Below are 15,176 nucleotides of genomic sequence, written 5' to 3' on the forward strand. Positions count from 1 at the left end.
CAACATTAAGTCAAAGTGTCAGAGACACAAAAAGAGGCAGAAATGTCATTTTTAATACCTTGTTCACCAGGAAATCAACAATGTATTTGCCTAATATCTGTTGCAAAAGCTTATTAATTTTTTTTTATTATTATTATTATTATTATTGTTGCTTTTTGAAATGATATTGCATTCTTGTCTTTTTTTTGTCCCACGATGAGCAAATGAGGTAACCGAAACATTTGACCCTTGAATTTGTTAATAAGCAATATACGCCCATGTATGTACACAGTTTTCTTACCTGCTTATTGTAATACAGGAAAGGCTCTGGTGAAGTTTTATATTTTTTAGACCACCACTTTGGAGTTGGCTAAAATTAGTTTGAGCGTTTGTTTATTTTTCTGAATCGCCCGTCTAATATTCAGTCAACTAGTGATGAAAGAAGAAAAAGAAGTAGAACAAGACACAATAAAACTAGTGTGGTGAAAAACTGAAAACTGAATCTTTATCACTGAATGTTGGCGATCCTGCCAAAAAAGGTTTCAGCAGGATTACGGATTTCTGCCTCTCTAAATTAGTGATTATCTAAGTTTTAGTGTTGATCCCGATATGCTCTATTTCTCTATCTCTTTCTCTGATGACGTTATACAAGTCACTTATGATGGGCTGAAGGAAAATCAAAGTTTTGAGTGTGTTTCACTGAGATAAATGCTGACAGATTTGACCAATCCAGGTTAAAAACTATAATCACGTCGAACATGAACTGAAAACCCATAATCCAGAGGCACATTTGACATTTTCCTTCCATCGCGATTTCTCATCACTATGTGCATGCTTAATTTGTAACCACGTATGTATGGGCGTGCATTATTTATAAATCGGTGGTATTTAATGACTTCAGATTATTCCTGCAGTGCTTAACTTCACTTAAGAATCCCTATGGACTTAACTCTTCATCTGTAAATTCATCTTCATGTCTGTCTATGTGTGTGTGTGTGTGTGTGTGTGTGTATGTGTGTGTGGTTGGGTGGGTTTTGCATGCATGTAAGAATTGCACAAGTACAAGTAGAAGAAAAGAGAAACAAAAGAGGGAACTAGCCACGGGTTTAATTATTATTTACGGCACTACTGAGAAAAGTAGAATTAATGCCCCCCCCCCCTTTTTTTTTTGTCTGAGTGAGCGAGAGACGAGGAGAGAAACTAATAATCAGACATTCTGCTGTTCAGGTTGCACCATCTATGGAATTAGATGTGTGTCAATATTTTCAAACAACACTTTTCATGAATCAAGCAACACTTTTCTTTAAGAAGCGGAAAAAAATGTCATTCGAAAATATCGTATTTTATGATCATAAACATACTTAAAAGGTGTATTGAGTTTCTGACAATGAATCCACAAACAAACAATAAGCACCTAATCATTTGCATTGGCTTCTTCTGATGAAGTTGACTTGAAATCGCACTTTTAATGTACCGTAGTATTTTTTTTCTCTCATAAACGGAGTCTAAAGAGAAACATCAAGTCAGTCATGATTTTTATTTATTCAGGCAGTAATTGTTTAAACATTCGATTAAAATGGGGACAAAAATGAAATTAAATGATGATAATGTATTATATAAAAGGTCACCCACTCATTTTAAGCTTTGGGTAGAACAGTACATCCATCAACGTACATGAAGTTTGTATGCACTAAAGCATTCTACCTCCCTCTCTAACACACACGCACACACACACACACGCACACGCAGACACGTGCGCGTCTTCCGAGCGATTCAAGCAAGCATTAAAACAGCTTGCAGCTCATCAGAGAATCCAGTACAGAGCTTGTTGTTGTTGTTGTCGTCGCTCCTCTAATGATCAGCTCGTGCAGACCGCTGTGTTTATGTGAGTGAGTGTTTGCTCTGCGATCTATGCGTCGCTTATGTTGTGAGACCAGAAATCTGTGTGTTCACAGTAACATTATCATTCCCACACGACATACAGCGTCATATTCTGAGGTTAGGATGTTCAAAAGTGAGGTAGGTTGTTTTCAGTCAGTCTGTGTGTGTGTGTGTGTGTGTGTGTGTGTACATGCATGTGTATAAGAAGGAAAAACTGATAGAGTGAGTCATCTGGCAAAATCTTTTTTCTTTAGGTCTTGAATAAATCATCTTCGATCAGCATACTTTAGTTCTAAACTCTTCAATCAAGATTAATTTTTGTCATTCTTTTTTTGTTTTTTGTTAATGCTGTATTCTCATCACATATATATGTGTATGTATGTATGTATATATATATATATATATATATATAAATATATATATATATGTATATATATATATTTATACACATATATAAATACTTTAGATTATCCCCCTATGGCTGAAATCAAACTTGTTGCCTGTGTATTCCACAATATCTCCAAATTCCTCTATGGTAATCTGGTTTAAACGATAACACACATACACCAATTAAGTGATTAATGACTTACTAAAAAAAGTTTTGCTCATGTGAACTACGCATGCCTTTGTCCACAGTATAGTTTGTTAAATCCATACTACATACATTAGGAATATTTTCATTTACAATCAAATGAACTCATTGATTTGTCCGTCTTCATTTAGTAAGGTACAGATAATCAGTGGAGATTGGTAAGGCCAAAAATGTCTTCTTGTGATAATTCTGAGCAGGCTGCACTGTTTTATTTATTTTTTTTTTTTTAATAGATCTGTTTTGGTAGTAGTCGCTGTGTAAGCTAAACGTCCCGGGGTCCAGGCAAAACATCTCAAGTCACTTTCCTTTTGTAGTCTGACACCTTTTTGTCAGAAATGATGCATACAGGCTGTCAAAACAATTACGCTGTGAGCATTGTGTCAACAAATGTGCCGACAGCTCATTTGTCACCATCTGGATGTTGAGCAACACCAATGAACATAAATATTCATGCTGTAAACTGCACATATATAATTGGGACTTTGCCGTTTTTGTAATATCGAGACGTTGCATGAGCTGATTTGTGTTTAAAAAGTATGCAAGTCATTTATTCATTTAGTTACTTGTTAGTATGAGTGAGAAACTATTAAATTGAGATTTTCGATCATCACAGAAGCAATTTTGTTCTCTACCTGGTGCTCGTCGAGTCGTTTAATACCAGCGTGTGACATGTCACAGATGTCGAGACTCTCATTTCGGCACAAATGCAGTCTTTAATTTTCCTAAAAGCCTGTCTAATCACAACTGGTGAACATGTGCATCCCTGCGAAGTCACGGGGCTCTTTGAGAGCAAAGTGACGTCCATTATTCCCCCTGATATTCCTTTGTGGAGCTCCTCCATATGCAGCCAAATGATTGAATGACAATAATTGCAACCAAAGTGAATTTCTGGATCTGAAACCAGTCCGACGCCATTTACCCGAAGATGTAGTCAAACAGCACTTTGCCTGTAATGATTGGATAAGCTGAAAGGACAATAGGCTCAGTCATTGGTTCAATGGAGGTTTTTTTTTCTCTCATCATCTCAAAACCTACAGTAGATAATACTACATGCAGTATTGCATATGAATTCAATATATAGTTGTGATCGGGGGACATTTTCCCTCATATTTGTTTCCATTTCATCTTATTTGAGTCTGTTTATAGACACTCAGTTGGATATAAAATCCCTTTGCACAAATATGAGGCTGAAAATTGAACTGATAGTTTGACAAGACAATTGGAAAACAAATCATAGCAGACACCATCATAGTTTTGATCAGGCTGCTTTTTGTTCACCGGCTTGATGTGTGTGTGTTTGAGAGAGTGATGGAAACCAAGGTCTCCACCCACGAGCTCTGATGTTTACTTATAAATTATTCACTGTAGTCAGTCACGTTGTCTGTAATCATGTTCCTCATGCATTGAACAAGCAAACGGTGAAATCCTGTTAAAACAAAAAAAAAAAGAAGTTCTAATTGTCCATGGTTTACTTGGATATTGCACGTTTATCAACAATATTCTCTTCCCAATCCAATTAGCGGACAAAGAATTTGGGGCTTGTCTAATTAGTTTTTTTCCACTTGCTCCCCAGGTAGTCATTTAATCACAAACACCGTGATTTTAATCACAGGACAGCCTTTTTATTTATTTTTTTAATTTCATAATTCAGCATAGTAACAGCGTAAAAAAAAAATCCATCATTAATAGAGCAGTGTTAATCGCAGTTATCTGCGATTGAGATAAGAGACCGTGCAAGGGCTTAGAACACACTGACGCAGCAGAATGTAAGACATAATACCTACAGTGGTACATGCTCGGGAAGGAACTACTTTTCAAAGAGGGAGCAGAGTGGCCGTGCACACAGACTGTAAAGTGGAGATTAGGCAGCCATTGGTGCAGAGCACTGATGTTAGTGCACTGTGGACTGCTTGCTGCAACAAGCGGTCCCCTCTGTTACATGGCGAGAGGGGGGGGGACACAGAGATGGTCTGTGGGCTGAGGAGAAATGGAAAATGGATTGAAGGGAAGAAGGGAGAGGACAGAAGGGAGGCTTGGTGTGCAAGCTGTTTGGAGACTTTGCTGACACACATGTTGCTCCAGTGGAGGGAGGGGGTGGGTGAGGGAGGCAGGGAGGGGGGATGCTTTAGGAGGGAGCGGTTGACAGGACGAGTGGAACTGCTCAGCAGCTTGTCTGTGTTTGTGCCTGGCTACTGTCTCTCCACTGCAGCGGCAGACATGAGTGTTTGGCAAAGACAACAGAGGGAGCGTTACAGAGCCACACAGGCTGCAAGTGACACACCAGTGTTTGGCAGATGAAACAAGGTTAGCACAGAGAAGAGAGAGATGCCTATAAATAGAGGGATGAAACAAGTATTTCCAGTCAGTAAAGCGCAGACATATACGACTTCTAAGAGATGAGCGTTCTGCGCAAACAATTAAATGTCATACTGCATTAGAAAGCCCCCCCAAAATCAAATCTCTCCCTCCAATGATGGACCTCATGATGTGGGGCAGAAAAATCGCAGCAGTTAATGCAGCAATTGCCCAAGTCCAATTTCATGGGGAGTTGCTTTTTTGTCGACCAGCAGTAATTTAAAGCAGTGTACGACAGAATGTTGTTGTTTGTTTTTTTTTGACATTTATACATATTTTTCCTGATAGTTTTATTTTGTACAACTTCCTGTGCATATTGATTTGTCGCAGCTTCTAATCTCTGTCAGAACAGAATGCTCTGCGGCTTGGCTGCTTCCAAATGTCACCTGCCATCGATTATTTGTGTGTGTGTGTGTGTGTGTGAGATCACAGCAAATCGTGTAAGAATAACAGACAAAGCCACAGTTTGTTGCACAGTGAGTGTGCTTTTATGTGGTTGTCACGGGGAGAGAGAGTGAGAAATTCATGAACCCTCAGTGGCTGTAAGTGCCTTTTAAGCTCGAGGATACCTGCATGCTGTTTGATTGTGTTTGTTTTGATACGTGTGGTTCGTGTTCATTTAGGTGCATGTGAATAGTGGGCAAGTGTTGTTGAGTAAAAAGATTTGTTTTTTCAGTATTAACTGGTAAAAAAAAAAAAAAATCAAAGTCTGCAAGTGTCCGACATCATCCTGTTCAACAACTAACGTTAAACACTCCACTGCTGCCTATTTAAGACTTCAAAGACCTGTCAGTATGTATTTGTCTTTTGTTTTTATTTTACAGAATAATAATTAAATAAGCCTTATTATTTCCACTGACATATTTCCCTTGAAGGAAGGTTGATGTTAATTAAAGGAGAAGCCGTTGATTTAATCCACTTTCAGCTAAATCTCTGGGTTTAGTCTGATGCAAGCGGGATAATACATCTCACTGCACTACAAGGTACAATTAATTTCTTTGAGTCGTTGGTAAGAGGTGAGGGTAAATTCACTCAAGAGATCCTATCAGCCTTTGCAGACCGTTAAATAAACTACTATAGATGTATTCCTTGATGTACACTCTTGAAGTTTAGGCTTTAGGTGAAATGTTGACACGCCGTTAACAACTCGCTGTTTGGTAGCCACAAGATGGTAATGCATGTAAATGCACATGTATATATTCTGTGTATAGGTGTTAAAGCCCAGCACAGATACTGGATTTAAGTGATTTATGGAGCCTATGTGTAGCCCCACTGCTAATACATGCGTGTGTCTGGTGAGCATATGGACTTTGAAGTTCACAAAAACGAAATCAAATAAAGAGTTGATTTTGAATAGATGTGCACTTCTCATTACCGTAATTCGTGGACTGTTTTGACAATTCTACAGCCATGTTGGTCATAAGAGGGTTAATATTGGGATGCACGATATTGGACTTTTTGCAGATATCCTATGTGCCGATATATCGGGAGTGCTTGGGCCGATAACCAACATATATATATATATATATATATATATATATATATATATATATATATATATATATATATATATATATATATATATATATATATACACAGTATATTCACGTTTTTCCCTGGGCCCAACTGTAAAGGTCATTCAGTCTCTTCTGGGGTGAAATTAACATAATATTTTGCCTAATAATGGCGCAGCAGGTGTAGCTATAAAGTGAGCAAAATAAATAAATAATCATAGCATAGAAGTCAAGGAGGAAATAGCAGCCTATTTAGCCTAACGTTTTCGTCATTAGTCATATCGGCAGATCTTAGTGTGTTTGCCGATATCCCATAATAGATTTTAAAGCCAATATCTGCCAGTACCAATATCATGTCGATAATAGCGTGCATCCCTGGTTTAATGGCATCATTCATTTTAAACATAGATCCTTTGCTGTGACCTACAGCTCGAACGTGTACACTGTGTGCACTTAAATGCAAGGAAACACCCAGGAAAAACTTAATAGCCATCAAGGCCAATAAAAATATATAGGAGAAAATCATTTCTTATGTGTATTCATATATTTCTTCCTATGCTGTTTAAACAATTTCTCTCACTTCATCATCCACTCAAGTGCTTCATTTCACTGTCCAGTTATCCAAAGGGCCTCGTGTATTTGCTTGGACGTCAGAGTGCGTTCGTGTTTGTATGTTTGTAATTATTGTTCCATAATAGCGTGCCATCTCACATACACCATGATGTGTGGTCTGCATTGTGATGCCACTCACAAGATACTGTGTCATTATCATGTTAACTTTGACAGCCCTGGTATGAATACAGTTCAGGGAAATGAATTAGCTAATGCACATAAAGCAGCAGCAGTGGTGGTGGTGGTGGTGAGCTGACAGACAGTGTTACAGAAACAAGGAGACAGAATCCATATGAGGAGTATAAAGAAAAGAGAAGAGAGGGGGAAAATGGAACTTGTCAAAGTGGTAAACGAGTAGGGCAAAAAGCATTGTGGGATGCTAATGGCAGTATTTCCAGACTTGCAACTTCATAGAAATGGTCTAGACACAGTGGGTCATTCACGTAACATGCGCACACACACACACACACACAGGCACACTCACAAATGTACATTTATTTCATGCTGTTGGGGGAAATGAGCCTTTATCTGAAGCTGTGGAGATAAGCAGAGGCAATGGGCCACTCGAGCCAGCTTCTGATGCACATGTGCACATCCATTAATGCCCCGACAAAAGCTGCTTTCACACCCTCCTGGTAAATAAAAGTCAAAACTACTCAAATATAGAGTGCAGATAGAGCCAATCATTTTTGCAATTAACACATACTATTGATAAATTAAGCTACTGTATATGTGATCAATAATTTATTGATTAAAAAAAAAATGTCTAGCCTTTATTTACTGTGTATCTAGTGGTGATATACAGTAGAGTAGTCTTTTACAGACGGTGTATTGCGAGTAATGCGTTCTATGTGAGATAATTTGGGGGCTAGTCAAAGAAGAATCCAAAAGATACATTCAATGAAGAGGCAGTGGATAGATAACAGCTGCCAGTGTATATAGCTGGCGTCTGAATATACAATGTACTCTATGCAGCCTCTTCAAGTCATCGGGAGAAACTCAGCAGATGGCTCCAGATGGATTTCATGTTTAAAACTACAACCCCTGCTTTTTTAACTAATAAATAATGAATTACTGAAGAACTGAGGGTGAAAATTAAAGAAAACTAAGAAAGATTTGCCTTTAATTCATAATGTGCATGCGTCTGTGAGTTTTGGTCAGCAAACAGAGTAAACTAATGAATAGATGAGGTCATGTGTTTGCTACGGAGTTGCTAAAAAACACGTATTGGTGACCGTATTTGATTACTGAACCTCTGTATTACTTTATTGGCTAATGTTTACACACCACAGAAAACAAACACTAACTACCGTCATTATATGGCAAGAGTAGAGTCTCAAAGTGAATGTTTGTCTAACTCTCTGGCTGAAGTATTTAGTACCTCAACAGAAGCTAAAACCGATGTTTTGTTTTAAATCTCATCTGTGCTAACAACATATGCACTGTATTGTAACTGTTTCACAGAGTCGTTATGAAAATCAACGCCATTCCGGTGTTAAGATTCACACATTTTACAGTTATGGAATGTAAAGTGTCAGCTTTATGAGCGAACCATTAAAGCAGATTAGGGGGGAAAAAACAACAACTACTAAAATGTATTTACATTGCAGTTTTTATTGCACCATTCTTATGGGCTGAATGTTTTGGAACCACTGTGTATGCACTGTTGTCTGGACTGGGATTACCTGGAGATGTGCTCAGGTGTAGTGAAGATTTTTTTTTTTACACGATAAGCATTTAAAATACTACCGCGCTGTAAATGTACCTTTTTCCTCTCATTATCTGTGTTCACAGTGCAACAGTGAACTTGTTAGTCTGCCATATGTTCCCATCTCTCCCACTTTCATAAAAGGTATCCCGTGCCCTCTCATGTTTGCCCCCCCCCCCCCCTTTTTTTTTCATTTTGACTTTACAAACACCCCATAATTCACGTTTGTTGACAACTGTTGGCACACATACGTCCAATGCACTGTTATACAGTGAGATAACCAGGCTTACAGGCACCATATGTGTGTGCACAGGCTGAGACTTGCAACACACACATTTACACACTGTGATCAAAGGCTGTATTGACACAGGGATTGTAGCAAGAAGAAGAAATGTCAGTAGTTTTGTTGTGTTACAAAAGAAAAAGTTATTTGGCTGATCTTCAGAGAAATAGAAAATTGCAGACACGTCCGGTTTCTTGCATTCGAAATGGAGAAGAAACAAAAATAGAAGACGTGCGTGTGTGGGACAGTTGTCAGAATCATATTCTAGCGCCACATCTCCCCCTGCAGACTGCAAACCAGGATTTCTGCCTGAGTTACACAAATGCAGCCAGTCTGACGCCTTATTAGTGGATTTCAGTTTTAGAGACAATTTAATAAGATGATTATCTCTTCCTGTATTTTTTTACATGTGTATATGTATATTTATCTTAACTGGAGAGTGAAGCCACCAATGTCAGTGTACCGGAGTATGCTGACAGTGAAGATATTTGATGTCATATTTCCATATTTAGAAGCGGTCTAATGTGTTGCACACTTCATGGACATTTCAGTTTGGACTGATAAGAAGTGATGGTGCTCAGAGGTGTCTAACGGAAGAGTTAGACACCTCTGAGCACACCCACCAAGGCCATAGGTGTATATTATGACTGTGTAAACACCGCCATGTCTATTGATATGTGTGTATTGCCAGCAATGACACCAGGACATAACTTAAATGTACATAATACAAGCTGAATATACATTAATAATTCAAATATGAGCTATTTAAAGGTGTTGCTGTTGCCTTCTATTCTGCCATATACTGCAGATGGGAGTTAAAACTATCAATATTGATCGAAAACACTCACAATGTCTTTAAGTAGTTGTTTTAGTAGAGATTCAACCTGGCCTAAAATCGAATAAGGTGTTTACATTTCAGTATTGTGAGGGGACAACAGCACAGGGCACTGCTGGGCGCAGCAGTTACTGTTATTCGTCACTAAATACTTTTGGTAACTTCGGCCCAACAGCGATCGTGAAACATCTCTGCATCTTTGGCTCACAGCTTACAGGAAATAGTCGGGGCTGGCTTATTGAAAACCAGGAATCCCTGTGCATATAGTCAGTCGCTCATTCAGTCGTAACTTGGGGCTATACTAACATGGATTATCATATTTGCCCCTCTCTGCCTCTCTGGTTTGTTTGCGTTTGTCTTCCAAGCACAAACCATGCCATTTTGCAGTTTTGTGTGATTCGTGTTTGTTTGTCTTTGGATTTCAAACAGCCTAATCACTTCTTTTTCCCCCCTTACTGCCTCTCCCTCTCTCTCTCTCTCTCTCTCCCTCTCTCTCTCTCACTACTGGGAAACCCAGCTAGTTTGATCTTTGAAGCAAAAAAACTATATTTTATTGAAAGCACAAGGCAGCACATAGATGAAGAAAAATTGGTTGGGGACTTCAATAATGTTGTCTGAGGGAATAGACTAAAGGTTATGATGCAAAGTGATCGACACAGCAGTCTGGGCTGGAATCATAAAGCACTTTTTTAATTACAGGTTGTCCGATACGGCTTTTTCTATGGACAATGCTAATCCCTCTCTCAAGAAAGCAGTGCAGCCATTGGCCGATATATGATGCAGCTATTTTTTCCAACCTGTGTGTATTTTAGCACCTCTTTCTCAAATATACTGTTGCATCTTGTTGTTTTATGACAGTGTTAAATTAATATTTGTTGTTATCTTTTGTTCCATTTGCATTGATTGAATTTGCTTGGAGGTGTTTGCCAATTAGGCTTTTGTCTAACTTTTCTCTGTTTTGTTTTTTCCCTGTCTCTTTGTGTGCAGCTGGCAATGTGGGACCCCGTTCATGGCTTGAATGGCACACTGACAGACAGGAAGCTGGAGAATAACATGAGGGGAGTGGTGCTACGAGTTGTCACTGTTCTGGTGAGTATATAGTTTTTATTTGTTTAGTTTAATAAGGTTTCTTGTAAATAATCATTTCTCTGCAGGGAAGTAGGCAGAGACCGATTTACGGCAAACAGACATCTGTGAGACGGGTACTGAGAGAAGTCAAAACACAAATAATAAAAACAAAATGATCTTTGAAATAAATAGACGGATCATTATTTCATTAGCTTCCGTTGTGACACCTGACAGCTCGACGACAGAGGCCCATGTGAGTCTTGATCATCGTCAGACTCCAACACTGTCTGCCTCACCTGCAGCATGGATTTGAGCGCCTCCATGAGAGTTTAATGATTCACTGCTGTAAATTCTTCATATCCCATCTTTGAAGTGAGGAGCAGAGAAGAAATAATGGTAGACATCTTTGAGGCTTTCCCTTTGTCTCTCCCAAGTCTTTGATTTTTACCCTCCTTAAAAGGAGGGGGGAAAAAAAGGGAATATGAACAATGTTTTGAGTAGTGGGCTTTCCCCATCACCAGTGTAGTTTGGCCCCTATAGGTGTACTCTAAATGCAAATGTTTCTGCCCTTGATGTTCTTTACCTCTGCTTGTGTGTGTGTGTGTGTGTGTGTGTTAGCATACAGTAGATGGCAGATGGCTCTTGAGGGCCTAAAGACAGAAATACAGAGTGGTAAATGTCCAGGATACTGCCTGGATGCACTGTTTTTGCTTCATGTCAGAATGGTTAGAGGGCAAACCCTTATTCTGAGTGTCACTGTGTGTGTGTGTGTGAGAGATGTGAAGATGTCTAAAGAACAGATGTTTTTGTGTTGCCCTGGGTGTTTTCTACACTAAAATAACTGTTTTGTGCTCGTAAAAGTGCAATTGTTTCTCACTCGTCTTGACTTAAACACACACGGACATGCACAGACATTAACCTGTAAGATGATGCGTTCATTCTATTCTATTCACCAGACTGCTGAATATGTATTGATTAGTCAATTGATGACGCAATATACCAATATCAGTGCCTGTGACTCGATGTCATTCATTACCAGGGACTGTATTGACTATTGGATGGATGTTACTGAGGCATGCCGGCATCATTATGATTATGTGCTCACGGTCCTATACAGGTCACCAAATGATTACTTTGCAATGAGAATGAAATGGGATCTCTAAAGCTTTAGAGTTTCTACAGATGTAAAAACTCAGAGTGTGGAAAATCAGACAGCCTTCAGATCTCCCCCTCACTAACTTGCTGATGTTCTTAATTTAGTTTACTTCATCTCAGCAGCTGAGTTTTCCCCCGTTAATTAATTTCATTTGGTATTCTGAGTTCCTTCATTTTTGGAGGGCGCTGCCACGTATCACACGGTTCTTGTGTACACAGCTGTGTTGTAGAGAAATCTCTCCGAGGTCGTCGTGAGTGCAGAAAGGAAGACTTAAAGAACAGCTGTCTTTGTATATTTTATTATTCTTGTCAGACGGAATTATTTACTCGCAGCAAACAGGCAGAGTGTTGATAAAGTGCGCCAAGGGTTTTTATATCATTACAGCAGGGGAGGAGTTATGCTAACTGTGGCTCCTGTGTGTCATGGAGCCATATTTTTAGACACGCCTTAAAAATCCTGAACAAAACACTGACGAGAAACTGTTTAGATTTTTTTTTTTGCTCCATTATTCTTTATTCCACAGTTGTCACAGTTTTGTTCTTTAAGTTATATATTTAGATAGCATTAAGGTACATAATTGGATTTACAAACTATCTAAGAGTGAAATTATGGTGTGGTGATGAATGATGAAGACTATATTATACTATAATAATAACAAGAACTGAAAGTTTAACGCTTACTTTAGACTTTATTCACATTACATTATGGTATGTGCATACAGTTTGCTTGATTGGTTTTCTATCTTTTCGTCAATTCTGGGCCGATTTATTCCCAATAAGATAATTTGCTCTCTCATCATCCTCCTCTTCCTCATATTATATATTTTAGACACTGGTATAGTGAAATTGGATTAAGATGGAGCGAGAGATATCGTGACTCTAATTGTTGTTATTTAATTCAATTTTTCTGCCATTTGTTCAATTTTCTTCGCACTCCTCAACGACAATCACACACCCTGGTATATAAGGAAGCTCACGCACCACTGGTGGCCCACGTACCCCAGTTTGAGAACCATGGCATTAAATGATATAGAATAAAAGTGTTTGGGGAATATTTATTTTAATTTGGCAGAAATGTAATATAAAATATCATTTTTGACTTATTGTTTTTCATTAGCCCAGAATTAGGCTTTTATAAAATATATATAAAATTCGCATCAACTCTACAGAGGCCCCCGTTTTGGACCACCATGTTTTACAGTGGCCGACAAACATCTTTTGAGTTTTGACGCTAACTGAAGGCCACATAACCTCTTCAAAACACTTGGAAGGGAAAGGGAATTGTGAGGTGAGGGTTATTTGGCCGCAACGTGCAATTTCACCAATTTGACACACTGTAAAGTCCAGGTCAAGGTGAGCCGACAGAATACGACATGGACGTGTGTAGACACAGAATGTAGGCCTTGTAAAAGTAAAGTTTTTAAGGGAAGTGGGGCATTCGTTGCCTTGGTTTGACTGAAACAGTTGAGATGACAAACTGTGAGACAGACGGGTGCATCAAAGAGCCTCGGCTTCGGACGTTATTGCTCATGGTGGTTTACGCTGTTGCAGTTTCATAGAAATGCGCGACCTGCTGAACAGTTCGGAAGAACTGATGTCGGCAAAAATCTGTGGTACGCCGTTATAAGTCATCGATTTTGCTACCGAGTTCCTAATCTTCAGCCTATTTGTTTAGTGATAAATATCCTCCATCTCAATCCAACTAATTATATGAGATCTGCACAAATGCACAAATCCACAGCGTGGTGTTCGAGGCGTTTTGAAAATGCTCAATATGCTGCAAATCACCACACGACTCTCCAGAATTTCCTCAGAGGGCTCTTCAGGTGGCCATTATTCTTTGTGGAAAATTGCTGTTCCTTCTCCAAGTCAGGTCTCTAAAACACCTGAGCCACAATGAGACCACATGTGGCACCTTACTCTAAGAGGGGGAGTGAGAGTCTACTGAAGAAAAAGAAAGAAAGAAAAGTGAGGGATATGTTGGTAATAACAGAGGATGGTGACATCAGACGAATAAAGAGGAAATGGAGGAAAAAGCACGTCTGAACACAGTATGTGAAATAATATGACAAGAATGAGATTTGGAAATTCTAGTTTCTAAGCCTGTATAGATGGTTGGCATATTCCAGTTTGTGAGTGGAGATAAGAGGAGAGTACAAAATAACAGAGAGAGACGGAAAGAGACGGGTCACAAAGTGCCACAATCAGTCCGCGTCTCAAGACGTTTTTCCGGCGCATGTTTTTTTTTTTTTTCAGGAAACCATCGATTGAGTATCGATTGTGCACAGCAGCTCAAAGACGGACCAACCCATATGCGATGGGAAGTGTTCAGCCAACATGACTCTCAAAAGAGAAAACATGAACAAATCTGGTTTTGATAGATTAGGGTTTCTTTGAAAAAGACACTGGCTAATGTTTCACTTAAGTCTCATTGAAAACATCAGCACCCCAAGTGTTTAAAGTACGATTTCCATCGATATGTTGTTGTGCAAAGTCACAAAGTTCTTTTTTCTTACCCCCTAAAAACCCAAGAAAACCATTGCTGTGACACCTGAATAACAGATCCATTGCTTATTATATTCTTCAAGCCTCTTGTTGTCCCATCTTCAGAGAGAGTGAGAGAGAGAATGTGCTAATTGAAGTTTCTGAGTAGACTCGCATGACTTGTGCGTGTCATAATGTTTAACTCCCTCATGTGTATGCGGGCAATTCCATCGATGAAACCCTGATAACTCAATTCTCTGCTGCATTTCCCGTTACCAATTACAAGCCCAAAAATGTCGTTCTGACTTTGTAATGCATGATTTACCCAAGAAATGAGCTTTGGAGGTATTAGGGCCTGGTGGACTGTGTTATTGTTCAACTGTACAATAGTGTCCGCCATGTTTTCTCCACTATATTTTTGTTTGTTTATAGAGGTTTAAAGTTCCCCATAGGGAGGCAATAAGTGGCACTCACGGGGTTATTCAGTATGTACAGATGTGTTTGTTAGTGGGTGCTTCTGTCTTGATTGATGGATGCTTGTGGCGAGAGAGGGACTTGGCATGCATCTCCACTCTCTGCCTAATAGGTTATTGAACGACAGCGGCCAGCTAGGATTGGAAACCACCAAAGTTAATGCGAAGCTTATCCTGCATGTGTGTGTACGGGCCTGTATATGTGTGTACTTAATGTGCAGCCAGTATCCAGTCAAT

General features: G+C 39.1%; 1 protein-coding gene across 5 annotated transcripts in view; it reads left to right on the plus strand.

The window, feature by feature from the left end:
- The window catches only part of grid2 (glutamate receptor, ionotropic, delta 2), a 370,055-nt gene that overhangs the window by 267,141 nt on the left and 87,738 nt on the right, over positions 1-15,176 (plus strand). For all 5 annotated transcript variants that reach the window (XM_058636042.1, XM_058636038.1, XM_058636039.1 and 2 more), the window contains exon 9: positions 10,747-10,848. In XM_058636042.1, the coding sequence (XP_058492025.1) occupies positions 10,747-10,848 (102 nt within the window). The remainder of the gene's footprint in view (positions 1-10,746; positions 10,849-15,176) is intronic.

The sequence above is a fragment of the Solea solea genome, chromosome 8 (assembly GCF_958295425.1).
Source record: "Solea solea chromosome 8, fSolSol10.1, whole genome shotgun sequence".
NCBI lineage: Eukaryota > Metazoa > Chordata > Actinopteri > Pleuronectiformes > Soleidae > Solea > Solea solea.